Source organism: Gopherus evgoodei, chromosome 23 (assembly GCF_007399415.2).
Source record: "Gopherus evgoodei ecotype Sinaloan lineage chromosome 23, rGopEvg1_v1.p, whole genome shotgun sequence".
Classification (NCBI taxonomy): domain Eukaryota; kingdom Metazoa; phylum Chordata; order Testudines; family Testudinidae; genus Gopherus; species Gopherus evgoodei.
Window position 1 is genome coordinate 845,549 of NC_044344.1, and position 25,589 is coordinate 871,137.

Below are 25,589 nucleotides of genomic sequence, written 5' to 3' on the forward strand. Positions count from 1 at the left end.
TTCTACAGCCCCTGTCACCCACAACCCCTCGGGATAGAGGCCGTTATCCCCACGGCAGAAGGGGAAACTGAGGCACGGCATGAGGAAAGTGATTTGACCAAGGTCAGAGCAAGCCCATGGCACAGTCAAGAAATGAACCCAGGAGTCCTAGCCCCTAGTCCCCAGATACCCCCTCCCGCCCAGGACTAGAACCCAGGAGTCTTGAGCCCCATCTCAGCCTGTCACGGCGCAGAGCGTCGCGCGGGGGCTCGGGGGCGCCGGGCTGGGAAGGAGCCGGGTCCCGCGGGGCTCAGGCCGGGCGCAGCGTGTCTGTGACGGGCGCTGACAGCTGAAGCGGGCCGAGCTCCGCCTGCTGCCCAAAATAGCGGCGGCGGCCGGGCGCCGCCTCCAGAGCGAGCCCGGCCATGGCGAGGTGAGCGGGGCGGGCGGCGGAACGCGACCCCCGGGACCCCACTCGGGTCACTCCCCCCGGCCGGCAGCCCCCACTCGGGTCACTCCTCCCCCCCCCCGGCTGGGACGCGACCGCCCCGGGACCCCACTCCGGTCACTGCCCCCCGGCCGGCAGCCCCCACTCGGGTCACTCCTCCCCCCCCCCGGCTGGGACGCGACCGCCCCGGGACCCCACTCCGGTCACTGCCCCCCGGCCGGCAGCCCCCACTCGGGTCACTCCTCCCCCCCCGGCTGGGAGGCGACCGCTCCGGGACCCCACTCGGGTCACTCCCCCCGGCCGGCAGCCCCCACTCGGGTCACTCCTCCCCCCCCCCGGCTGGGATGCGACCGCTCCGGGACCCCACTCCGGTCACTCCCCCCGGCCGGCAGCCCCCACTCGAGTCACTCCCCCCCCCGGCTGGGATGCGACCGCTCCGGGACCCCACTCCGGTCACTGCCCCCCGGCCGGCAGCCCCCACTCGGGTCACTCCTCCCCCACCCCCCGGCTGGGACGCGACCGCCCCGGGACCCCACTCGGGTCACTGCCCCTACTCTGGTCACCCCCCTCACTGGGACACGACCCCCCCCGGAACCCCACTTGGGTCACCACCCACTCCAGTACCCAGCCGGGTGACACCCCCCCCAGCTGGGACACGACCCCCGGGACCCCACTTGTGTCACACGCACAGCCCGGCTGGGACGTGACCCCTGGAACTCCCGTTTGTGTCACCACCCACCCCAGCCGGGTCACTCCCCCCAGGCTGGGATGCGACCCCTGGCACCCTACTCGGGTCACTGTCCGCCTGGCTGGCACCCCCCACTTGGGTCACTGCTCCCCTCGGCTGGGACACGGCTCTGGAGCTCCGACTCAGTTCACCCCCGCCCACATCCCCTGGCCACTATCCGTCACTTGGGTCACTGGGACCCCCACTAGAGATACAATCCCCCATTTGGGTCACTGCCCCCCCCCAGTGGGACACAACCCCTGGACCACCCACTTGGGTCACTCCCCCACCCACCCACCAGCCCCATTCGTGTCACTGGGACACTCACATCCTCAGCTGGGACTTTTCCTGTCTGATTGGAACCTGGAAAGTGTCCTGCATGTTGGAAACAATCCTGCCTATTCCAGCCCTAGCAACTCACTAGGAGACATCCCACTGGCCCGGGGCCCCTCCATGCCCCAGCACACAGGGCGAAGACTCTCTTGTCACTCAGGGCCAGCCCAGAGCAGGAGCCTCCCCGCCCCAGGGGACAGGCTTGGGCTAGCGGGGCTCTCCAAGTAGCTGTGTAGAAAAACGCTTTAAATTGCAACTGAGGGCTGGAGGAGCTCAGGCTCTGAAGCCTCTGAAGCGGGGGGTGAGCTTCAGAACCCAAGTGCAACCTCAGAGCCTGTCCATGCAGCCATTCTGAGAGCACTAGCCAACCTGCTTGCCCATGTCTGCGGGCCTGGGCTGGGAGGCTGGTTGCTGCGGCGTGTACCCCCAGACCCTGGGTGGCCCGGGCCAGCAGAATGTACAGGGCTCCTGTAACATGACTCCACGGTGAATTCTGGGCCCTGCTTGGCCTGTCTTGTCTCCTGCCCTTGCCCGGCTGAGGCAAATGCCATGGGAAGATGGGAATTTGCTTACCGGAGCCTCAGCCCAGGCTGTTTACAGGCCCTGCAGCCTTTGGCTCTTGCAGACGGCAGCCGCCTGTAGGGCAAAGAGAGGTGGCTATAAAGCAGGGGGCTGCTCAGGTGAACGAGACCACATGGCAGTAGGGCGACCCCCAGAATCTGTCCCCAGAATAGCAAAGTCTCCCTAGGGGCTGGACTTCACTGGCAGTTAGAGACGCTGAATGAATTTGTTCTGAGTCAGTGCGAATCTCTGTTACCTGGTGGCAGCCAGTGAACCGTGGAGGGATGCTCAGGTGCAGTCATTTAGTGATTTATTTCAGACTCTGCTCACCAAGTATTAAACAAATCCCTGCTCCCCAGACCTCGCAGCTCCTCGTTTCCCACTGCCCAGACCCCATGGTGCAGTGGCAGGGGCTCTATGGGGATCCGTCTGGCAAGCGGGGATGACTTTTCAGATCTAGGTGTTTTCCTCAGACCTCTTGCCCAGCAGTGTCTGCCTGGGCGCTCTCCGAGGCGAGGGCAGCGGTCTTGGGGGTTGTGACTGCGCTCCAGTGAGCGATTGTGCTTAGTGAGGGCAGTCCCTTGCCTCGCACATGCAGGCTGTACAATAGCTTCACTCCCAAAAGCACAAGCCTTGTGTCTCTGGGAGGTCCCTCTCTGAGCACATGGTGCTGCAGGATTCTCTGTCACTGAGGTGCTGAGAGAGGCCAGTTCCCGGGATGCTGCCAAGATAAAACGATGCTTTTTGGAAGTGTAGCAACAAGTTTGCTGAATGTGCAGCCGGCTTCTTGCCTGCCCGGTACCTGCCCCCTTTTCCTGGGTCTCGCCCTCTCCCTGTTCCTACGTGCCAATCATCTAGCCCAGGCAGGTGGAACAAGGGCAGCTTACTGCTGCTCTGATAACTCCACACAACGCCTTTCACACAACCTGCTCTTGTGGGATGCCAGGAGATGAAAGGTGGCACAGAAATGCCAGCTCTTACTCCGCTCCCTGGAATTCATCCCTTCTGAAGGGTCTCTTGTTTGCCAAGGCAATCTGCAAAAACGCTGTGGTACGACCGCCCGTGGTACATCTTTCTGGAGTTCTGCGTGGAGGACAGCACAGATGTTAAAGTCGACATTGAAGACCACCGGGTGGTGTTCAGGTGAGCTTCCAGCCCCTAGTAACTGGCACTCAGTGCCATTGCCCTGAACCAGGAGCTCTACAGGGCAGGGCCAGCAGGAAGGATCCTCTTAGAGATCCTCACAGAGGAGGCCCAAGCTCAGTTCTGAGCTAACTGAGTGTGTGTTTTGGCAGCTGTAAAAATGCAGATGGCGTGGAGATGTACAACGAGATCAACCTATACGCCAGGGTGAACTCCAAAGTGAGCAGCCGCCCCGTGCAGCAAGGCATCAAAGCCCAACTCCTACAGGCCTTGATGCCTCCAAAGGGACCGTGAGCTTATGACAACCCGAGGAAAGGTTTGGGGGGAGGGGGAGTGATTTGCCTCCACAATGGCCAAGGCCATCCTGGCCTATCACATCATGTGATCTCATTGCTCAGACAGGAGCATGACCCGGACACCCACCATCCCCAGAGTTTGGGAGACGTGGCTGGGCATCAAACAAGGGATGCAATTAGGCATCATCTCTTGGTGCTGCTATGCCTTCAGCCTTACCCAGCCCTTCCCATCAGCCTCCAACGGTGCTTTGTTTTGGGTTGTGGCCATCACTGCCTCTGCACCCAGGGGATTTTGCCCAGCTAAGTGAATCAGAGACACCCAGCAGGCCTGGCTGCATGGAGAAGATGCAGGTATCCCCAGGAAAGCTCCCTCTTCTCCTGCATTCTCCTCTTACAGCTAGATCTCCCATGCCCAGATTTGCACCTCGATTCCTGCAGGCTGTCTTGATCTCTGGGGACTTTCCCATGTGTCTCAGAGCTTGGGAAGGGCTTCATTATAATTCTGGACATCATGGCTTATTGAGAGGGAGAGAGGTGCCCAGAAGCCATGTCAGGCAAGGTGTCTTTGTTCTGTCCCTTGGCAGGACTCGCAGCAGAAGCGCTCTGACCGTTCCATCACCTGCTTCGTAAGGAAGTGGAAGGAGAAGGTGGCATGGCCGCGCCTCACCAAGGAGAACATCAAGGTAAACACAGGGCCTGAGCAGCTGGGGCCCCTTCCTATGGAGTTGTTTTTCCCCAGTGAAAAGCTCAGAGTTTCTCCCACCTGTGGGTGCCATGCTATGCAGCGTGGGCACTGCCAGGGGCTGGCACAGCACTGTCTGCTGCTCACTCTGGCATTGCTGGTTTAGATTTTATGCCCCAGTTAGTGCTGGTGAAAGGTTCCAGGTAAGCAGCTCCCAGAGACTGAAATCCTCTGGCTATAGAGCAGGTACCACAGACACCAGCCCAGCACCACTCACTGCACCTGGCTCAGCTCTGATGGGCGAGACCTCTGGGGGGCGGGGTACAGCTTGGACTCCTAAGTTCCTTGGGACAGGGACCTTCTCTCTGTTGTGTGTGTGCAGTGCCCTGCACAGTGGGGTTCTGAACCATGAGCAGAGCTCCTAGGCACCACCACAATTCAGTCCATGACAACAGAGCCCCACGCTGGACTGCTAACAAGTGGCTGCCGAATAGCCATCAGCTGGTAATGCTGGGCACTACCAATCTGGGCCAAATCTGCCTAAGTGCCTTGTGGTGAAAGGCCATAGGACCTCGAACTCAGCCTGGAGTGGAACCAGTCCTCTAAAGATGGAAGGCCTCATAACCCTCACCCCTGCCTGGGGCTGGATCAGGGCTGGTGGTATCCCATCCCCAGCCTGACCCCCTCTTCCCCAAAGGCATCAGACTTGCGGCATTCAGCGCTGCGCTGCATCTGTTGTGATGCTGTTTCTCCTGCTTGCTCATAGCCAGTCTGGCTGTTTGTGGACTTTGATAACTGGCGAGACTGGGAAGGGGATGAGGAGGCAGAAATGGCCATGACTGAGCAGTACGCAGAGGTAAGTCTTAGGTTACTGCATTTATATTTGGGTCTGAGCAGTGAGACAGCTGCATCACAAGATCCCAAGCAGGGACCTGAGGCCCCACACAGAGCCCACTGGGGCCGAGACCTTCTGGACGAAGGTGCTGCAGGGGCCTTCCTCAGTTATCCCTGTTTCATGTTACTCAATGCCAAGTCCTTGGGTCAAGAGGAAAGTCTGAGCATTAGCTCAGTAAAGTGTCAATTATCCAGTACAGGCAAGTGCTGCTGCACTTTATAAAACCTATTGTGAGATCTGCTGAATATGATTAAATGACTGTCCCTAAAACCAATTTATCTCCTCCCGGCACTGCCTGGGTAATGTCCCAGCTTGCCTTAAAAACTCACTGTTGGCTCCAGACTGACTGGCTAGAGCAGCGGTTCTCAACCCACATCCCCAGTAGCACACCTGCTATAGCCCAGCTGTGTGCTAAAGGCCGCCGGTCCACCCCGTGGGGTCCAGGCAGCTGGCTGGCCCTCCACCCGCGGCTCCAGAGCATAAGGGTCTGTGGGGCCACACTGGTTCTCAACCTGCAGCCCAGGTAACACATTGTGGGCCACACATGCAGCCCACAACGATAAACAGATTGAGACCCACTGGGTTAGAGAAATTTCAGCTGTGGCTGTTGGCGTGTGGCTCAGTATCTGCACCAACTGGCTAGGAGCAGAAATGCACCATGGCTTTGGCCAAACTGGAGAGTGAGGTATGGCCAATAGCAGGACATGAATCTTAATACATAGCCAGGGCGGAGTCAGAGCCATAGTGGGAGAACTACTGAGTAGAAACCCTGCTATTTCGGCCTAGCTAGGTACTTATCTGGCCTCTGTGAGTATCTGAGCACCTCCTAGTCAATGCATTTAGCCTCACAGTACCTCTGAGAGACAGGGAAGCATCCACCCCATGGTACAGAGCGGGAACAGGCCCTGAGGGAAGGGACTTGTCCAAGGTCACACAGGGAGTCTGACTGAGCCAGGGACTGAACCTTGGTCTTTTGCACCCCAATCTAGTGCCCCATCCACCTGATCAAAGATCCTACCCCATGATAGCTGGGGGTCCGTCTTATGTAGAGCCCCATTGTGGGAGCTGCCTTCAACAGGAGTGAGGAGGCCCCAAGACGGCCACTGGCACTGGGCTAAAATCCAGTGGAAACCTTGGGGTACGACCTGCAGCCAAAGTCACTTCCACCTGAGCAAGGTTTGGATGAACCAGCTGAGCCAAGCATGCACAGCACATGTGCTTCTCCCTCTCCCTGCTGTGGGTCTGTGTCACAAGGGGAGCTGGGATCCCTGGGGGCGGAAGGCGATGCCTGGGAGGAGAAGGGACTCCAGCCCCGCCACTTTTGTTATGGGTTCCTTTCTTTATTCCCATGACTGTCTGTTTCCCGTCCAGCTCCTGCAGAAGGTCACTGTTAAAGGCACACCCCCTGCAATGGATGACCTTGATGTAAGTACAGTTGGTCACTGCCTTGCTGAGACAGTAAGTTCTGGTGGTTTTACACAGCCAGGCTCTTTGCCTCTGGCCCTCCCAGTGCCTAAGCCTGGCTCCCAGCTGCTCCATCTCTGCCAGCCAATGGGGAGCCTCCTCTCAGCATGGACTAAAGCCAAACTTCTTCCAGGCCAACGGTTCTCTGAAATTCCACTATGCTAAGCGGCCCCGTGTTCTGGGTGTGGAGACCTGCTCTGTGTAATTGTGGGAACACCTCCCAGTATAACTGTCATTGCTCTGTCCTTTGAAAAATACATCTAAGAACACAGGAGGAGCAGGAAGGGAACCAGCAAGGAATCCTGCCTGCTGCTACTCTGGGGTGCAGAGGAACAAATGGTGCATCTAATCTAATCAAACCTCCTGCACAACTAGAATAGAGGACTGGCCTGTCTAGTGTGGTCTCCGGCCTGTGCCAGTAGCCAATCCCTGATGCTGAAAACCCTCTTTATGCTCCTGACGAGATATGCAGTGCAGCTCATCAAGGGAGGGTTCCTTCCAGACCCTGGCCATTGGCTTATGCCCAGCAGCATGTGGTTGAGGCTTGTTTTTCAGGGTTTCCTTCCACATTCTAGGCCCAACACACATTTCAGAGTCCTGGAAAAACTGGAAGTCTTGAGCATTTCTAACTTGCCTGGGTCCCAGAGTGTCTGGTATTATGGGCTGTCCTTGTTTCACTCCATTCTATGGTCACACATAGCATTAAGGGAAACACTCCGTGTCCTTTCTAGACTCACTATCTGACTTTCCGTCTCTTTTCCAGGATGAGATTTGAAAGCACAGACCTTGGTGGTAAGAACTCCCCTGAAACACGATCTGGGTGCAACTGAGCGTCCGTTACCTGATGGGAGATGTGCATTTTGACCTGCCGACAGTGACCAGGATTAGTGCATATATCACCCTCCGCTGCACTGGCAATTGCCCTCTGGGATCTGAAAGGACTTAAGGGGAGGCTGGCGGGATGAAAGCGCTGCAGGCAGCCCTTATTCTCTGCCCTTGCCATTGTCTTTCTGGCCCAGGAGAGCTGGGTGCAGCTCTGGCATTCACTGGATCACCTGAGAGTAACATAGCTGCCCACCCTCCCACTATTCCCTGTGGTACCTGTTCTCTCCTGGGGGCCTGACCCTCCCCTGCTCTCATCCTGTCCCCTTCTCTCCCCTCACGGCCTGACTCCCTGCTCTGCCCCCACCCAGGGGCGCATTTTCTGACTGCCCTGTTTTTGCCCACAGAGACATGACAGCAGCTGCTGAGATGAAGCGAGTTGGGGAGAGAGGTAGCAGTGTTTAAGTGCCACTGTGGTTCAAATGCGCCCGGGACTCACCCGCTTCGGACTTTGGCTCCAAATTGCACAGTCACAGACCCTAGAGCTGGAAAAGCCCTGCTGGGCCCATTTTGCCCCCCTTGAAGTCAGACCCAGAGTGGGACTGTTTCCTATTGTATCGGGCACACGCCGCAGAGATTTAGCCCTCTTCCCTGCTTGGCACCTGCCACTTCTCCCTCTTGCTGCCGAGACCCTTCTCCGCTCACCCGTCTCTCCCAGGCGTTTGGGGGGTGGGAAGCAAAGTGGAGCGAGAGCCTGTTAATAAAGGGTAAACCTGCCACGCTGGCTGCTGTGCCTGGACGTGGGTTTTCCTGCCACACGGGCGCCGTTTTCCAAGTGACGTTACCCGCCCAGGACAGAGAGGGCACGCGGGGGGCACACGCCTCTGGGGGCGGCCACAGGGTCCCGGGGAGATGCTGAGCCCCCCCTGCCCACGGTGTGACCCCAGTGTGAGGCAGGTTCATCCCACCCAGCTCTGGGGGGTGCTCGCCCACCCCCCAACCAGACCCATAGGACGGGCCGTGGGTCCCGGGGCACACGTGGGTCATGGGGTGAAACGTGGGCGCGTGACACCCGTGGGTCCTGCGGGCGTGAGCCCGAGGGGAAAGCCCATGGACCTGGGGGGGAGGGGTTGTAGACAGGCCCATGGCGTCATCCCTTCGCGCCGTCCGCGTTCGCCGGTCGTGTGTCCCCTCCCACTCGCCGTCCCCGCCCGCAGCTTGCGTTCGCCGTCCGTGTGTCCCCTCCCACTCGCCGTCCCTGCCCGCGTTCGCCGGTCGCGTGTCCCCTCCCACTCGCCGTCCCCGCCCGCAGCTTGCGTTCGCCGGCCGTGTGTCCCCTCCCACTCGCCGTCCCTGCCCGCGTTCGCCGGTCGCGTGTCCCCTCCCACTCGCCGTCCCCGCCCGCAGCTTGTGTTCGCCGGCCGTGTGTGTCTCCCCACGCGCTTGCCCCCCGGCCCGGCTGCCGTGATGGTGTTCCAGTGCCAGAGGGACAGCTGGGCCCGGCAGGTGCGGGAGCCGCGGGGCGGGGGAGGGGGCGCGCGGTGCTGCGGAGCCTTTGCGCGAGGCTCCCACGCGTGACATGCGCGTGCCGGTCCCCGCGTGACGCCCCCCGTTTTTCAGTTCACCACTAGGGTCGCGTCGTGCCGCCCCGCGGAGCTGCCGGCCGAAGGCGGCGCGAAGGAGACGCTGCGGGGCTTCCACGTGGTGCTGGAGGACACGATTCTCTTCCCCGAGGGCGGGGGCCAGGTGCGGGCTCGCGGGGGCGGGGCGGCACCCGGGGCTCCCCGAAGGGCGGGGGCCAGGTTCGGGCTCGCGGGGGCGGGGCGGCACCTGGGGCTCCCCGAGGGCGGGGGCCAGGTTTGGGCTCGCGGGGGTGGGGCGGCACCTGGGGCTCCCCGAGGGCGGGGGCCAGGTTCGGGCTCGCGGGGACGGGGGCGGGGCGGCACCTGGGGCTGCGGCCCAGCTGCTGACCGGACGCTGCTCCCTGCAGCCCGACGACCGGGGACTCATCGACGACATCCCCGTGCTCCGCGTGACCCGGCAGGGCCCGGCCGCTGTCCACTTCGTGCAGACGCCGCTGGAGCCGGGCAGCGAGGTGCTGCTGACGGTGGACTGGGACAGGAGGTTTGACCACATGCAGCAGCACTCAGGTGACCCGCTTTGGCCCCCAGAGAACATAGCTCCTGCCGGGCTAGTAACACCTTGCACCAAACGCTCCTTGGACAGGGACCCTGCGTTTCCTAGGGTTACCAACTTACTCCCACAAAACCAAACACTCCTGCCCCGCCCCTTCTCTAAGGCCCCACTCCCACTCACTCCATCCCCCTACCTCTGTCTCTTGCTCTCCCCATCCTCACTCACTTGACTGGCTCAGGGGGTTGGGGGCTTCGGGGTGGGGCTGGAGATGAGGGGTTTGGGGTGCAGGAGGGGGCTTAGGGTGAGACCGAAGGGTTCAGAGGGCAGGAGAGAGCTCAGGGCACAAGGCGGATGGGGAAGGTGAGAGCTACGGCTGGGAGTGTGGGCTCTCAGGTGGTGCTGAGGTGTTTGGGGTGCAGGGGGGGACTCCAGGCCAGGATTGAGGGGTTTAGAAGGGGATCAGGGTTGGGGCATGGGAGGGGGTCAGGGGTGCAGGCTCCGGGTGGCGCTTACCTCAGGTGGTTCCCAGAAGCAGGGGCATGTCCCCCTCTCCAGCTCCTATGGGGAGGCACATCCAGGTGGCTCTGTGTGCTGTCCCATCCACAGGCACTGCTGCCGCAGCTCCCATTGGCCGCAGTTCCTGGCTCGTGGGAGCTGTGAAGCTGGCATTTGGGGCAAGGACAGCATGCGGAACCCCCGGCTGCCCCTACATATAGGAGCCAGAGCAGGGACATGCCACTACTTCTTGGAGCCGCAGAGGGCCTGCCTTAATCCCGCAGTGCTGACCGGAGATGCCATGGTCCCTTTTTGACTGGGCAACTCAGTCGACAACTGGACGTCTGGCAACTCTATGTGTTTCATGGATGCCGAGTGCATTTCTAGAACCCATGGAGGCCTGGGGGTGTGATACACGCCACCAGGGTCTCTTTACCCCATTCAGGTGCAAAGTTACCGAATGGCCTACCAAAAAGGGAAGGATTATTAGAGCCCATTAAAATAAGACCCTGTCATGGTGTTCAAACCTCTGCAGCACTGTCAGAGCTGTGTGTTTGTTGTGCCCTGCTGGGAGAGGACAAGACTTGCCCATAAAGCAGAGTCATGTTGCCCGTGATCCCAGAATGGTTTTGGATATCAGTGACGCCTTCTGCAAGTGATGTGGCTAGTGACCACTTAGTTTTCTCTATTAGGAGGGGCTGGTTTGCTGGGTTTTCTGTGTGTGTGCGCGCGCCTAGCACTAGTAAAAATAAACTAAAACCTCCCAGCCATTGCTTGCACTTCTCTTCCAGGGCAGCATCTCATCACTGCCCTTGCAGATCTGATGTTTGGTTTCAAAACAACTTCATGGTGAGCAAGAAAACTGTTCCTTTTAACTCTGTCCTTAAACCTTGTTTGGCTTGTCACAGTGCTGGGTCCTGAGGGCTGAATGTTGATAAATGCAGGGAGCGTGGCGTGCAGACACATTCCGCTCAGCTGCAGAAGGCATGGTAGAAGTGACCGCAGAGAAGCTGTGTGGAGTGTTGCTCTGCCTCTCTGTTCCCTTCTCTCAGAAACACAAGCACACAGCTGGTGCTATGTAAACAATATACACAGAGCACGCACGTGCTTTGCTCCAGTAACAGAATTCCAAGGTGCTTCCTCCTGCACTTGCCCGATGTTGCACAGAGGAACTTTTGAGCCTGTGCCCTTTGTTGTGTTGGCAGGTGTGTCTGATGTTTGTGGTCCTTGCAGGGAGCTAGGCCATCAGCGCACTGTCATCGAGCTGGACACACCTTCGGTGACAGCAGAACAGGTGGAGGCCCTAGAGAAGAACGTGAATGAGAAAATCCGGGCCCGTATTCCTGTGGTGGTGAGGGAGCACTCTGAGGATGACCCAGAGATCGAGACAGTGAGTAGCAATGGAGGATATTGGCAGAATTCATTTCAGAGCCATGTGGGGCAGAGGGGAATATGCCGCCCAGTCTCCTTTTAGTCCCAGGGACGTGGGTTGCCATGCTCGCCTTTCTGGTTCTCTTGCTAGGTGAGAAGCCGCGGTTTGCCAGATAACCACACAGGGCCAGTGCGTATCATAAGCATCGAGGGCATAGACGACAACATGTGCTGCGGGACTCATGTCTCCAACTTAAGTGACCTGCAGGTAAGGACTGCGCTGCCTCACACCTTCAGTGCTCAGGCACCAGCCTGTAGATCAGCTGGTACAGTAGGAGTCCCTGGACCCTCTGCAGATTGTCCCTGTTGGACAGAGAACCCCAATCACAAGCCAGAGTGAGAGTGGTGGGACACAGCCCTGCACCCTGTGGTTACCATTGTCCACTCTCATCCCCCCCACCACTGCATTAGTGAGGGTTTGCCACCAGTGAACAATCCCCCATGTTCTTCATGCAGAATTAGATGAAAATTTAATTCCAGAGCTGCCTCTGGGTTTCGATGTCCTTACAGTCAGCCTGATAAGACAAATGACCCTTCCCTGCCAGTTGGCATGCCTGGTGCGCTGGGGGGTGGGATATTAGGGTAAAGAAGGCTTGTTGGCACACTAGGTCCAGGCATGCTAGACAGCATGGCACACGGCTAATGAAAGTGTCTCATCTATTTTTTGGCTATATTTGAAGGCTGATTTCAGTGGGTTTAATTCTGGTGATAGAAAGCTGACATTCACAATGACACATGGTCTAATGGACCTTTAGCTGTGTGTGACACCATTGTACCTCTCTGATCAGGGTGTTTGTTTCTCATTTAAGGTTATTAAGCTCCTTGGCACAGAAAAGGGAAAAAAGAACAAAACCAACTTGGTCTTTCTGGCAGGAAATAGAGTACTGAAGTCTGTCGAGCGAAGTCACAGCATCGAGAAGGCACTAACCTCGCTGCTTAAGTAATGTCCTTTCCCAGTTTCCCCTATCCTTGCTTCTCCTTCTTGCCCAGAGAGCAACAGCATGTGACCCTAAAGAGGGCATTTCTGACTCCTGGCTCGGGTGGTATGTTGTCTGCTGCGGCTTCATTGGTGGAGCCCTCTCTGTCCAGCGCCTTGACAGCCCGAACTCTCCCTTGTTTTTTTCCAGAAATGGAGCAGAGGAGCATGTGGAGGCTGTGAAGAGGCTGCAGAATTCTGTGAAGCTGCTTCAGAAGGTACGGCTGTGCCCCAGCAGTCACTCCATAGAGGGTCTCAGCTTTGGTAACAGCAACAGTGTTCTGAATAATTTTATTTAATGAGAATTAAGTTTTAGAATCTTCCTTGTGTTGACCCTGGAAGCTGTGAAAATTGTGACTCCACCTGTCTCAGGAAACTCCATTCCCGATCCCACTCCACCCCATTCCCATGTTCTCGCGCTGACTCCTGGGTCTGCAACATGGAGTTTGCTTCCCTTGCAGAACAACTTGAACTTGCTTAGAGACCTCGCCGTTTTGACAGCACAGAACTTCAAAAGCAATCCAGGCCGAGGCCGAGTGTTTGTGTTACACAGGTAAGGCACAGATCCAGGGAAGGGGGCTCGGGTGCTGCAGCATCTTACTCACAGATTCCAAGGCCAGAAGGGAGCATCGTGATCATGTAGTGTTAATTCCTGCATAACACAAGCCAGCATGGCAGCTGCATCCCTCTGCTGTGCATTCAGGGCTGTTTATAACAAAGGTCCATTAAATCCCGACATTCTTTAAGGGAGAACATAAACTAAGGAAACAGAATATTAAACCAACTGCCTGGGCCTGCTGGAAAGGCTCACAGTTAAAGTCTAACGGGGTTGTATTTCGGCTGTTGAACTCTGCTGGTTTTAGAGCCAAACAGTACATTTGTCTGCTTATCCCTCCCTGCTGGTGGTATTGTCAAAAAAATGGAAGAGCTCCATTGGTTACAGAGTAAACACTTTAATAATTCATCATTTGTGGGTGGGAAACATAGGATTTTTCTGTATAAATTGCTAATCGCTGTCCTGATGATGAGAGGCCACAGCCCTGACCCTTGGCACAAAGCATGCTCACCCAGGGTCTGGCTTCCAGCTTCCTGATAAGAAGCTGGTGGGAAATTTGACTCTAAAAATCAACCAAAAGCCAAGCCAGGGCAATGTCTGGTGTGTATGTGGGGTGTTGGGTTTCTGGCTCTGTCATAGAGTTTAGGCCAGAAGGCCTTCACTACCAGAGGCATGTCTGGATTCTCTAGGTCGGGGCATCTCTGAAATGGTTTTTACCCTTTACAGGAAAGATGGTGACTCTGAGTTCATGAATATCATCGCCAATGAGATCGGGACAGAGGTGAGCTCTCTCTGGCTTGTCCTCACCCCTTGATGGCATTTTGGCCTCCTCTAAGGCCTACGTAGTCTCTCCCCACCCTTGACCAGCCCTCACAATACACTGACCAGAAAACAAAGGCCTTGTTCTCCCCAGGATGTTGCAGCCCAAACTTACCACATCGATGCCCCCCAGCTGTGATTTGGAGGGGCCCCGCCTGTCCCAAGGAGGTGGGAGCTCGTTTCCAGGGCTCCTCCAGCTGTGCCCTTCCTGTTGATCAATGGACTGGTTAGAGCCAAACGTGCTCCAGGCACCGGTCTCCCCTCAGTTCATTTAACCCAGGGGTCACCAGACATCAGTCACTGCCTCCCAGGACCGCGTGGGGCTTGTGACCTGGAGTAAAAGGCTCAGTAGCCCATTTCCGACCCCTCCCTCCAAGGTAGGTAGTGCCCCAAACAGTCTCGCCTCCAGCAACCTGTTCACAGCAAAGAGGAGGGGTGTTCTTATATATGGGACTCCCGAGTCTCACTGCTCGAAGCGGGGGGGGGATGCAGAGATGTTCTGCAGCAGGATCCATCTCTCTTTACAGGACACCCTGCTCTTCCTGACTGTGGGAGACGAGAAGGCAGCTGGGCTCTTCCTCCTGGCTGGGCCCAGTGAATTGGTTGAAAAATTAGGCCCCAGGTAAACTGTTCTGTAACCCCCGTAGTCCCGCAACCTTCCTGACCAGCTGGGGGACTATCAGCACTGTCAAGTCAGCCTCCAGCCCTAGTTAGTTTCCAAACACCCAACAAACTCACAAAAGGAAAATAAAACTTCCAGGTGGAGATTTCTACCCAGCCAGGTGTCATACCTGGAGCATTCCTTCCCCAGGGCCGCTGCCGCCGCCGCCGCCGCCGCCACCCTCCTCCTCCCCCTCCTCCTCCTGCTGCTGCAGTCTGTCAGCTCTGTCCCCCGCCTGCTTCTTGCAGCTCTTTATAGCCAAAACCTGTCCTCACTTTCTCAGCTGGGTCGATTAGCCAGCTGGGCTGCCTGGCACCAGGCCTTCGGTGCTTAAAGGAGCAGGCTGTCCTGATATACCCCTGCTATGCTACAATTATTATTAAAGAAGGGAAATTAAGTTCTGGCTGCTTTATCAGATAATTGATTTCACTAGCATCTGGCTCAATATCTGAGGCAGGGCCAGTGCATTAGCCGACAGGCCATTTCCCTCCTCTGCCCCCCAGGCACACCCAGTTTGGGGCGGTGTGAGAGAGCACATCCAGCCCTCCTGGTTTCAGCATGTGGATCTGTCCTTTTAGAGTGGCGGAGCTGCTGGAAGGCAAAGGAGCTGGAAAACGGGACCGCTTCCAAGGCAAGGCGACCAGGATGAGCAGGCGAGCAGAGGTGCAGGCCCTGCTCCAGGACTTCATTGGCCACCAGACCCTGGAGGAGTAAGGACCAGCCCTCGCCAGAGGATTCCCCCATCTGCTGCTCATGGACCTGGGACAACAGGGTCACTTGCTGACTCCCTCTAGATGAATAAAAGTTGTGTTGTGAGAATGATGTGTGCACGCGCAGAGCCCTGATGACCAAGCTGCCTGGGCTCTGACCTCAAACCAGGTCCTGTGGCTCCGGGATATGACAGGGGGTGCATGGGAGGAGGTTGGGTGAGGAGAGGAGCAGGGAGTGTCAGGCGTATTTGGGCAGGGGGATGACGCCCTCTGTTTCCCACTGGCCTGGCCATGATGTTGCAGACTTTCCCCAGATAAATGGTACAACTAGCTTAATTAACTGGACGCTTCCTGGCGCTGACGTTTTGGGCCAGGGCTGAGGACCACACTGCCAGGCAGAGCTCCTTTGCCATCCCTCATGGTCCAGCCTCCAGCAAACCCAGGGAACATCGTGCTGTAAGCCACGATCCTTGGCTTTTGCCTCATTTTCCATTGGTGGCCAGTACCAGTCTTGAAGAGCAACAGGTGACGACTGCAGTGTGAGCGGGTTTATTCCGGGTTACTGTGACTAGTACAAACACCCCTTTACATGTACTTGGTGCGGAGTATAGGAACAAGGGAGGTAAATCCCAGTAGGGGGCTGGGCTCTGACAATTGCTAACCGTTACAGAGAAGAACACCAAGGTAGCTCACAGGAGTCCCTATTCAGGATCCTGTGCATGCTGCCCTCCAGACGAGGGACACGCCTGCAGGAGCCCGAGTGATAGAGGTAGGATGTTGCACCATCATTCATGTTGGCCAAGCAGTTTTCACTTTAACCAGGGCAACAGGAAACCTCTGGAGGTGAGGGGGATGCAATGTTATGGCAGGAATCAAAGGTGAGACTGGCTCATGCTGGTCTCTCAGTCACCCTGCCTTGCAGAGCTGGAACCAGATGGGGAAGTGGATGAAGAAGGCTGATATTGGCAGTCAAGGCGATGAAAAGGAACCAGTCCTGGGAGTTCTGGAGGACGCGATCACCTGGATCCCTGCCTCACGCAGGACGTTCATGCCGGCTTCCGTTCTTTGCTGATGTGCTGAGGCCACTGCAGGTGCTGGAGGGTTTATGCTGGTGCAGCTGGTCTGTGCACAGCGTGGGTCAAGCCTGGTTGCACATGCTATCACTGACCTCTGAACTCAGCAGCGACCTCTGCCAACCTAGCGCTGACCCAGTTACAAACCTGATGCAAGTGTTTGTCGTAGAAAGTCCCGGACAGCCCGGCATTACCTTGAAATGGTGAAGCAACATCTTCACCATACTGGCAAACAGGGATTGCAGCCGCTCATGCTTCCGCCCAGGGTGGTCACTAGCTGCTCGGTGATCCCATGCAGTCCCAAATTACATGTAACCCTTTGCTCACTTGAGGTACATGTAGTTAAGGATCTGTTCAGATGGCAGGCAGATTGGAGAATACCAGCATTTGGAGTGTTAATCTAAGCAACTGGCTGGCAGCTGTGCCTTGGGGACATCTCTGCGCAGAAGGAGTCTGCGTCCCTTCTGCTGGCCGTGAGTTTCATCTTTATGCGTCTGCAGTGCCTCTGTCTCTCCAACAGCAGCCTACATTTCTAACTCCTGGTCACAGCAGCGCAGGTAACATCACAGCAGAGACCAGACATCAGTGCTGCTAGCAAACCGGCTGGGTGGGTCTGGCATGAGGCTGAAGGCTGGGATTACTCACTGCGTTGCACAGCAGAGGCAGCAAGAATCATTAGGTCTGAGCCTAGCAGTGAGACATAGTGGGATCTGAGTGTCTAATGCACTTAAGAAAATTGCAGCTGGATTCTCATGTCTGAGAGATGCCAAACCGCCCCCAGGGGAGTGGGGGGGGGGAAGGGCTCATGGCTCTCCAGCATCCTTTGTGGGCAGGAAATGAGTGGTGCTCCCTCCTGTTATGTGCACGCTCTACACACCCTCGCCTGATTAGTGACATTTTTTGATAACAGGCCAGGAGCCACTCTGAGGATGGTCGTGCATGAGGCTGAATGCTGCGCCCGTTCCAATTTCCTGCATGGATCTGTGTCCGTCCCCCCCAGTAGGTTATTGTCCTGTGCTTGATCTGTGGTGATAGGGTTGGAGGGAGGGAGGGTGGTGATGGAAGCCTGAAGCCTTGTGTGAGCATAAAGCTAATGGGAACCAAGATCTATGGGATCTGTTGGCGTGGTCAGGTACCCAGGCTATCTGCCCATACTGCATGCAGGCGAGCAGCTCCTGAAGTGGACATTCAGCTTTCAAACTCAAATGCCCTAAGTCAGCCTCCCTACCCCATACCTATCTTGCTGCTGGAACTTCCCCTGCCACTGAACACACAGCTAATTCCAGGCATCGGCCCTGACTCCTGATCTGAGCCACAGGAGCAGAGATCTTCCCCTGTGCCAGGGAGCGTGGCCAGCGTGGAGTGGGTTCTCACTCTCTCAGGTCAAGTCCTGCCCCTGCACAGAGCAATCGGTAGGACGCCAGTTGAGCTGTATTGGGCGCATGGTAGGAAGCTGGAGACAAATCACCATTGCTCTGGGCCTGAATTGGAAACCTGAGCTCTGCAAGTGGAGAAGCTGAACTTTGGCCTTGTTGCTGCTTGGTGTCAGTCACTAGGAGGATGCCTGGAACGGGGAAAGCTGGGCCGAACTGGAGCACACACTGCGACAACCCCCCTGCAGCAGGGCTCCGTGATGGTGCAGCTACGCCAGCGTCAGTGCCCAGAACTGAGCTGCTTTCATCCTCAGCATTCACCTCGACAGACCTCCCTAGTGCAGGGTAGGGCCTGAGCCTGCTCCTCGCATAGCCATGGCCCTGCTGCTGCCCCTCAGTTCCTGCCATCTAGAACAGTGGCTCTCAGCCTTTCCAGACCCCTCTACCCTTTCCAGGCGTCTGATTTGTCCGGTGTACCCCAAAGTTTCACCTCACTTAAAAACTACTTGCTTACAAAACCAGACATCAAAATACAGAATTGTCACAGCACATTAGTACTGAACAATGGCCGACTTACTCATTTTTACCAATATAATTATATAATAAATCAACTGGAACATAAATAGTGCACTTCCATTTCAGTGTATAGTCTAGAGAGCAGTATAAGTCATTGTATGAAATTTTAGTTTGTACTGACTTTGCTAGTGCTAGTCATGTAGCCTGTTGTAAAATTAGGCCAATATCTAGATGAGTTGATGTTCCCTGGAAGACCTGTGTGTACCCCCAGGTTTGTGTACCCCTGGTTGAGAACCACTGTTCTAGAATGCGCCCCTCAGCCAGACAGGGACTGGATAACTGCCCTGCTCTGTTCATTCCCCTGCAGCGTCCGGCACCAGCCCCTGTCAGAGACGGGACACGGGGCTAGATGGACCATCAGTCTGGCCATTTGTGGGACTCTCTCTTGGAGGCTCTGGGTCCCTGCGTGTCTGGGGGGCCTAAAGGGGCAATGAGCAGAGGTTGCCCCATCAGTAAGATGGCTTGAGGGTGGGAAAGGCTGAGTGGAATTTACTAATTTTATTGCCAAAGGCATTTCACAGCTAGCTCCTGTCCCTCAGCCTGGGCCCCATGGGTGCCGCCCAGCTGTAACAGCCCGGGTAACACACACAGGCACACCCACGCCCACGGCACTCCTTGCATCCTCAGCGCAGCTTTCCCGCGCTGGGGGCCCATGGGCACGCAGTCTCTGCTCTGCTGGAGCCGAGCTGATTGACAGCATTGTTCAGCGTGTCCTCATCCAAACGCACTGGCCGAGGGGACAGCCATGAGATTGGTAGGTGCCGACTGCTCCCCGCTCTGGAGAGTGTTTGGTACGTCGTGGTGTAAGAGGCTGACAATGTGGCCTAGAACCGAATTCTGCGTTTGAGGCCTCCCCCTCGGCTGGGACAGTGTTCCTGACCGCCCCGTTATCCACTCACTCTCTGGAGCAGAGGTTACCATTTGTGCCAGCCTGGGCTGGGCCAGGGGCTGTGGCCGAACGAGGACCCCGCTACATTTCACCCTGTGCCAGCACTGAGGTGTGTGATAGTCACTCGCTTCCTTTCCCTGCCAGGAGACAGTGAACTTCCCCTTCCACTCCACGGCACTGAGCCGTGCGTGTGAGCTGATCACGTAACCCAGAGCTGTGAGGTCCGTGGTGCCAGGAGACCGGTTACTGCAGTGGGAAAGGGAAGGGGGAGCCCTGCAGAGCACATTCCCCTGCCCTGAAGAGCAGCCTGGCTTGGCAGCTACGACGCAAGTTTGCAGGTCAGCTACAAGCTCTTCTTGTCGCCCCTCCTGAGCACCTGGGCAATGCAGTAGGGGATGAGTGCCACAGCACAGAGGTGGGCAGCGGCGCTCTTGCAGAAGGACAGGACATAGAACAGTAGCTCTCTGTCTGCGGGGAGGTCGAAGGAGTCGAAGAGGTGCAGGACAAGGAGCGAGGCCAGGATGCAGCTCAGGCGGAAGGGCAGCTGCTGACCCATTTTCCCTTTGCAGCTCTCCAGGTACATCTGGGAGTTGAGGGCCAGCCCCAGCCCAAACAGGATGCCCAGGTTCCTAAGGAGGCCGGCGAAGGGGGTGGTTTCAATGTGGATCCACTCCGGCCGGTCACACCACCTCTTGGCTTTCTCCAGGGTCCACAGCAGGTCAACACCGAGAGCCTTCAGCAGCAGGTAGAACCCCAGGGCGAAGCTGAACAGGAAGAGGGTGGTGCCCAGGTACCGCCGGAGACTGGCGTTGTAGATGGAGTGGATGTGGTCAAATGCTTCTGCTACTACCATTCCTAAGGGCAGAAAAGTCTTTGTAGGTCCGTCCACACTGCAGTTTGTGTAGTGTATCAACGTTTGGACTGGGGCTGGTGCCCACACTCTAGGATCCTGCGTGGTGTGAGGGTCCCAGAGCTGAGACTGCAGCTGGAGCCCAAACGTCTACACTGCAATTAAACAGCCCCTTAGCCGAATCAGAGTTAGCGGGCATGGGCCAGCCACAGGTGTCTCACTGTAGTGTGGACGTATCCTCAGTGAGCAGCAAGCAGGCCTAGCTGCAAAATGTACTGGGTGGACTCAGTGTAGAGAGGCCTTGGGGAAGGAGCAGGAACCCGCTCCTGGTACGAGGTGCTAGGCACATGTACTGACAGCCCCAGGTCGCCCAAAGTGACTACTAACAACGGGGTGTGCAAAGAACTGGGACCCTCCTTCCCGTGCAACGGGCCAGCAGGCACCTGCTGGTTAGCACGTGACCTGGTGTATGCTTTCTCTCTCTCAAGCACCATGCAAAGCAGTGACATCATGTCAGCACTGAATGATGGCACTAGCCATGCAAGGGGAGGCCGAGCCCACTATGCCATGTGTTTGCTTCTCCACACTGCAGACGTGGGTACCTGGGGAAAGACGATCACAAATCCCTGCACTTTGCCATTGTATTTTGAGTACATGGTGATTCCAGAACTGAGGATATACTTCTCCCCCAAGCAGGAGGAAGGCTATCTAGGGCTCAATATCGTCTCCCTGGTCACTGGGCCCTGGAGAGCTGGCAGGTGATGTGACAGGAGGCAGCCTTGACACTCACCTGAGATGACACCTGCAATCACCTGATGGGGGAAGTGAGCAGCTAGGAAGACTCGGGACAAGCAGACGCAGACCTGCACGGCCCAGAACACAAGCCATAGGAGGCCGCGGAGGCACCTGCAGAGACAGCCAGGCAGGAAGGTCGTGGGCGCACAGGGCAAAAGCACTTTAATAAAGCCACAAGAGGCCTGTGAGTGACAGGAGCCTGCACACTGGCTGACTGACTCCTCTCTAGCTATGCAGGAGCGACCATGCCAACACGAGTGCCCGTCTTGCTAGCTAGAAAATGAGACCGAGTCTATGGCCTAAACATGTCTGCCACGAGGCCCAGCCATGGGTGCTGGAACTGGGGGTGCTGGGGTGTGGCTGCACCCCCTGGCTTGAAGTGGTTTCCATTATATCCAGGGTCTGCAGTTTGGGAAAATGGCTCTCAGCACCCGCACTATACAAACTGTTCCAGCACCCCTGGGCCAGAGTTAGGGCAACCGAACCAGAGCGAAGGCCTTTCCCATGCCTGGTGCCTCCTGCATGCTGCAGCAGCTCAGGCGAAAGGGGCTTTCCCCAGGGCTGGCTGATTGGACCCCCGCAGATCTGCTGCCAGCTGAGAGTCACCTCCCCTGTGCTGGGCTCGACTCAGCTGTGAGCCACTAGATCTCACTGAGGCTGATGCCAGTTGCTGTGCGGTAACTAGCCGTGATGCGCAATGGGCACTGCTGTTCCAGGTGCGAAAAGCCCCAGGATTTTCCTTTCGCTCCAGCTCTTGAGGGCTTCGCACGTCCCACTTCTCATGTATCTCCCAGTCCCAGACATAACACGGAAGAATCGGGGGGGGGCAGGAATTCATGCTGACCGGGAAGAGGGGGCTTTGCCCACAATTCCATTAGTAATCCTCCATTTTGCCTTATCACCTGTGGGACCCTCCTCAGCAGGGTGAAACAATCCCCTCCCCAGGGCTGCAGCAGCAAGTTGAACCAGCTGACTCAGCTCACTCACCCAAACGGATTGTGGGTAGGGGCCATTGAAGAACATCACCCTTGTGGTCTGGGATGGCCCCGCCAGCTCGGCCCCCTCTGGGTTCTCCGTACTGATGCCCAGACCCCAGGAGCCTCTGTTGTGGAGCTTGAGTTCTTACCTCTCTTCAAAAGTGCTAAGCTCTTCTTTAGGCCTGCAAGTCCAGCCCCTGCACCCTCCTCCTCCCACAGCCTCCTGGGCAGTTACAGCCTTCAAGCTGCTCCCCCCAGCTGGCCCCTCTGCCCACCGCCTGGGCTGGGAGAGAGCAGCAAGCAGGCTCCTTACCTTGCTGGTGTCTCCCCTGTGAGGAGGGAGGAGGCAGCACCCTCCTTCCCAGGGCTCCTCCCAGCTGGCTGGGAGAAGGGACCTGTCCCACCCTGCACTACCAGGATCTGGTCCTGGGCCCTTAAAGAAACAGTAGCCTGGTTTTTCCCCAAGCACTAACTGTTCCTCCAGGATGAACCATCTCCCTCTCTCCCAGGTCCCAACATCTGCTTATGCCCTTTCCTTTGTCCTCCTTTGCTCCCAGAGTCCCAGGAACTCTAAAGGGACACACTATGGAGCAGGGTTTGACTGACCCATGTTCCCCTTAAGGGGATAGTCACCTTGTTACAGGTATCAAATCATGGGCAGTAAAAACCTGTCCCGTCCTGACGAACACAGAGCCTGGCCCAAGCCGCAGGCCATGAGAAGGCCCTCAGGCCACAAGGCACTGCTCACCTGGCTGCACAGGATCCGTGCCGGGTGCCCTGGACGCAGGGCAGCAGGGCAGTCACCATGACGTAGTAGACTCCAGCAGAACCCATGGTGTGGCCTGAGGGGCTTCCTGCGGAGAAGATCCAGTTCCGCTCAGTTAGAAGGGAGAGAAGCCAGGGAGGAAGTTGCAGTGAATCTGAGGGGCACAATAGCGGGAACCTCACCTGGGCCGGTCTCACAGGTGAGGGGGAACTGCTGGATCACAGGGGTGGAGGCGTTGCCATAGTAATTGGTCTCATGGACCCACCAGTAGGGTCTCTGCCCAAAGAGGATCCTGTAGTGAAAGGAGACAATGACAGTGCCAGTGCGTGGTCTGGGGCATGTCACAAACCCACCTGCAGCATGGATTCCCAGGGGCGGCAGAGCACTGGCTGCTCTGCCCTGAGGGCTGTCGGGAGGACTCTGTAGGTGCAAAGTGCTGGCTCCATAACTACCATGATTTACTCTTCTTGCCTTTTCAGCTCCTTATTAATTCAGCACCAGCCTCTGCTTTTTGCTGCAGCTCCTGGGCCGCAGCAACAGGACAGATGGTTGCAGATGAATCCAGGCTGCGGACAGACACCAGGGAAGCATCGAGGTCCTCTGTGCTGTGAGTAGACAAAGAGTCTCCATGTGTTCCCTGTAGGGGCCCCACTGTTCCCCCGTCTGTGCCCATGTGCAGAGAGGGGGGCTGCCGCAGAGCTCACTGAAGCACAAGCCTGTGGGTTTTGGAAATTGCCCTTCCCAGCTGGTAGCCAAATATAATTGCACCAGCAATTTGCATCAGCGCAGCCCTTTACCCCAAGAACTCACAGTGCTCGCCCCACGTTAATTGAGCTTTACGAAACCTGTGCACCAGTTTGCTGAGGGGGAAGCCGAGGATGGAGCGGTAAAGTGACTTGCTCAAGGTCACAGAGCTAGTCAGTGGCAGCCTCAGGGACAGAGCCCAAGCGTCTTGACGTCCAACCCTGTTCCTCAATCCCAAACCCAGCCTTCCCTCAGAGAGGCTACATCAGACCCAAACTGAAGCACTCCACAGCTGCTTTTCAGAATCCGCACTCACCACTTAAAGACCAGGTTGAGCCAGTCCCCGATCACGGCCACCCAGATCAGCTTGACGCCCACCGCCTCGCAGAGGTGGAACCAGATGGGGAAGAAGATGAAGAAGGTGTTTCTGAGGTCGGCAGCGAAGGAGATGAAGAGGAACCAGCCCTGGGAGCCCTGGTAGTTCTCCTGCAGGTACTGCACCACCTGCACTCCAGCACTGTGCAGCAGGTCCATTATGGCGCCTGGTTGTGTCTCTGGATCCCGTTGTTTGCACAGACAGCTTTGTGAACTCTGCTGCCTCTTATACCCTGCCAGCCTCAACTCTTTTATGACACATGCAACCTTTGAGCCTGAGCCACCCCAGCCAAAAACTATTGACAGAGCCAGAAATCTGGAGCAAACTGCCTGTACCATCATCCCCAGGAATCAATATCCCTCATTTCAGAGTTTCCCTCTGGTTACTTCTGGGCATATGGTTCTCACTAGGGGAAAGGGCTGAAAGCTGGGGAGTAATGCAGAGAATTGCACAAAAGCTACAACGAGCTAATTTGGTGTCACTGTTTTAAAAACAAAGACAGGTTTGGTTGGATGTTAACCTGCTTCTCCAGGAGAATGATGAGCTAGAAAACAGACACCAGTAGGGCATGAATCTGTCCCATTTCTCTGAAATCCGTTACTGATTGTTCAGACTAAATGCATATTACGGGTCAAATCTCAACTAGAATAACTGGGCATAGCTCCATCAACTTCAGTGGAGTTACATTGGCCACCCTAAAGCTGTAGGTTGGGCTTTGTGTAAAGCAGCTTGTTTTACTTGTATTTATTCATTTGTTTGACGGGTCAAATGCAGATTTCCCAGTGTTAGAAATGCAGCTGTGCCCTGCTTCACCCTTTAGACCTTCTCCAGGTCACGATGCGTCAGCTGGTAGCACTCACACCTCTGGGCTGAGGGAGGTGGCTGAGTTCAAGTCCAGTTTATTGTTGCTGCAAAGGTGAGCCCAAACCCTGGTCTCTTACAGTCCCAGTTTGCACAGAAAATGTGCCTCCCACAGAAGGTGTCGACATGAGGCAGAAGATGCATATTGGGCCAACTTCTGACCTCAGTTCTACCAGGGTAAATCTAGTATGACTCCACTGGAACTAAGCGTTTGCTCTGGATTTGCCCAGCGTGTACCTGAGATCACCAGCTGGCTGAAAGTTTATATCCAGGGTTGCTCTGTGAAGTGTATCATGTAATCTAGGATTCCCAGTAAAGGACATGTGCACAGAACGTGTGCAGCCCAGTGTCCACTGAGAAAAAAGGGAATGATCCAAGTGTAACTCTATCCCTGTCTCCTTTCTTTGTTTTTCCCTAGTTGGGAGGCAGCTGATACGGATCGTTGTTGAGCACCCAGAGTATTCCTGGTTGTACAGATGTGTGCTCCATCGAGATGAGGGAACACAACATGCACCAAAACCACAGAGATGCCTTCTCCAGCTGTACTTTTTCTACTAGGCTGAGGCAAGCCAGATGCTTGTGATCCCAGCTGCAGAAACATTAGGCCTCAGTAGATGATTTGTGGAAGGATCTGTGTAAAGGACCGAGGCAAAAGAGTACATGTTTGATGGTAAAAAGCCAAGGAAAAAGGAATCTCCCAAACAACGTGATTCATGAGATATATTTAATCCCCAAAACTGTGTGGGAAATACAGAAACTAACAACCCAAGAAGAGAAGCCTCAACCCGGTCACGGGGAAAGGAGCCAGTGTAAACAAGCAAGACAGCAATGGCCCATGGCACACTCAGGATTCCCACACCAGTCCCTGAAGTGGTTACCAGAAAACAGGAAAACAGCTCAATAAGTGGCAGAGAGGGGCAGTTTGTGACGCAGCAGGATCAGAGTGGGGGTCAGGGCTGTGCATGCCATCAACTCGTGACACTTTGCTGGAGAAATAACAGGAGATAACAGACAAAATAAACATGTTCTCTCCCCTCCCATTCGCATCTCACTGTTCCAGTTGAGCAGAGATCTTACCACTTACTGTCTCTTTTCGAACTCTTAGGTCTGAGTAACTCAGGCAAAGAAATCTCAAGCCAGTAACAGATTGAAAAGAAACCACACATTGGTAAGTT

At 56.3% G+C, this 25,589-nt stretch overlaps 3 protein-coding genes across 5 annotated transcripts; 2 read left to right on the forward strand and 1 right to left on the reverse strand.

Moving 5' to 3' along the window:
- The first annotated feature begins 343 nt into the window (after positions 1–343).
- Positions 344–8,134, forward strand: PTGES3L (prostaglandin E synthase 3 like). Its single transcript, XM_030541170.1, has 8 exons — positions 344–412; positions 3,078–3,191; positions 3,344–3,410; positions 4,072–4,170; positions 4,936–5,025; positions 6,436–6,489; positions 7,292–7,320; positions 7,758–8,134. The coding sequence occupies exons 1-7, from the start codon at positions 405–407 to the stop codon at positions 7,301–7,303; spliced, it is 444 nt and encodes a 147-aa protein (XP_030397030.1). The 5' UTR covers positions 344–404; the 3' UTR covers positions 7,304–7,320; positions 7,758–8,134.
- A 421-nt stretch (positions 8,135–8,555) lies between these two features.
- Positions 8,556–15,243, forward strand: LOC115638959 (alanyl-tRNA editing protein Aarsd1-like). Of its 2 annotated transcripts, XM_030541150.1 has the most exons (13): positions 8,556–8,703; positions 8,748–8,856; positions 8,971–9,096; positions 9,341–9,500; positions 10,773–10,830; positions 11,215–11,371; positions 11,504–11,620; positions 12,222–12,352; positions 12,540–12,606; positions 12,850–12,941; positions 13,671–13,725; positions 14,291–14,385; positions 15,003–15,243. In XM_030541150.1, exons 2-13 carry the CDS (start codon positions 8,818–8,820, stop codon positions 15,136–15,138), a joined length of 1,233 nt encoding a protein of 410 aa, XP_030397010.1. In that variant the 5' UTR covers positions 8,556–8,703; positions 8,748–8,817; the 3' UTR covers positions 15,139–15,243. The 2 variants fall into 2 exon arrangements, with proteins under 2 accessions (XP_030397010.1, XP_030397011.1); XM_030541151.1 differs by having other exon boundaries at positions 8,615–8,856.
- A 3,332-nt stretch (positions 15,244–18,575) lies between these two features.
- Positions 18,576–23,711, reverse strand: LOC115638964 (glucose-6-phosphatase-like). Of its 2 annotated transcripts, XM_030541163.1 has the most exons (7): positions 23,494–23,711; positions 22,616–22,725; positions 22,426–22,521; positions 21,657–21,663; positions 20,686–20,801; positions 19,424–19,900; positions 18,576–18,598 (listed from the first exon to the last, which is right to left on the reverse strand). In XM_030541163.1, the coding sequence occupies exons 1-7, from the start codon at positions 23,709–23,711 to the stop codon at positions 18,576–18,578; spliced, it is 1,047 nt and encodes a 348-aa protein (XP_030397023.1). The 2 variants fall into 2 exon arrangements, with proteins under 2 accessions (XP_030397023.1, XP_030397022.1); XM_030541162.1 differs by lacking the exons at positions 18,576–18,598; positions 21,657–21,663 and having other exon boundaries at positions 19,389–19,900; positions 22,416–22,521.
- Between the last annotated feature and the right edge of the window lie 1,878 nt (positions 23,712–25,589).

Excerpts from the sequence above, each read along its gene's own strand:
- PTGES3L (XM_030541170.1), top strand. Across the intron at positions 3,411-4,071 it reads ACGCCAGGGTGAACTCCAAA|GACTCGCAGCAGAAGCGCTC; the intron begins GTGAGCAGCCGC and ends GTCCCTTGGCAG. Across the intron at positions 4,171-4,935 it reads TCACCAAGGAGAACATCAAG|CCAGTCTGGCTGTTTGTGGA; the intron begins GTAAACACAGGG and ends GCTTGCTCATAG.
- LOC115638959 (XM_030541150.1), top strand. The coding sequence starts at position 8,818 with ATGGTGTTCCAGTGCCAGAGGGACAGCTGGGCCCGGCAG. Across the intron at positions 12,353-12,539 it reads GCACTAACCTCGCTGCTTAA|AAATGGAGCAGAGGAGCATG; the intron begins GTAATGTCCTTT and ends GTTTTTTTCCAG. Across the intron at positions 12,942-13,670 it reads CGAGTGTTTGTGTTACACAG|GAAAGATGGTGACTCTGAGT; the intron begins GTAAGGCACAGA and ends TACCCTTTACAG.
- LOC115638964 (XM_030541162.1), bottom strand. The coding sequence starts at position 23,711 with ATGGACCTGCTGCACAGTGCTGGAGTGCAGGTGGTGCAGTACCTGCAG. Across the intron at positions 22,522-22,615 it reads CACCTGTGAGACCGGCCCAG|GAAGCCCCTCAGGCCACACC; the intron begins GTGAGGTTCCCG and ends TCTTCTCCGCAG. Across the intron at positions 20,802-22,415 it reads CACGGATCCTGTGCAGCCAG|GTGCCTCCGCGGCCTCCTAT; the intron begins GTGAGCAGTGCC and ends CTGTCTCTGCAG.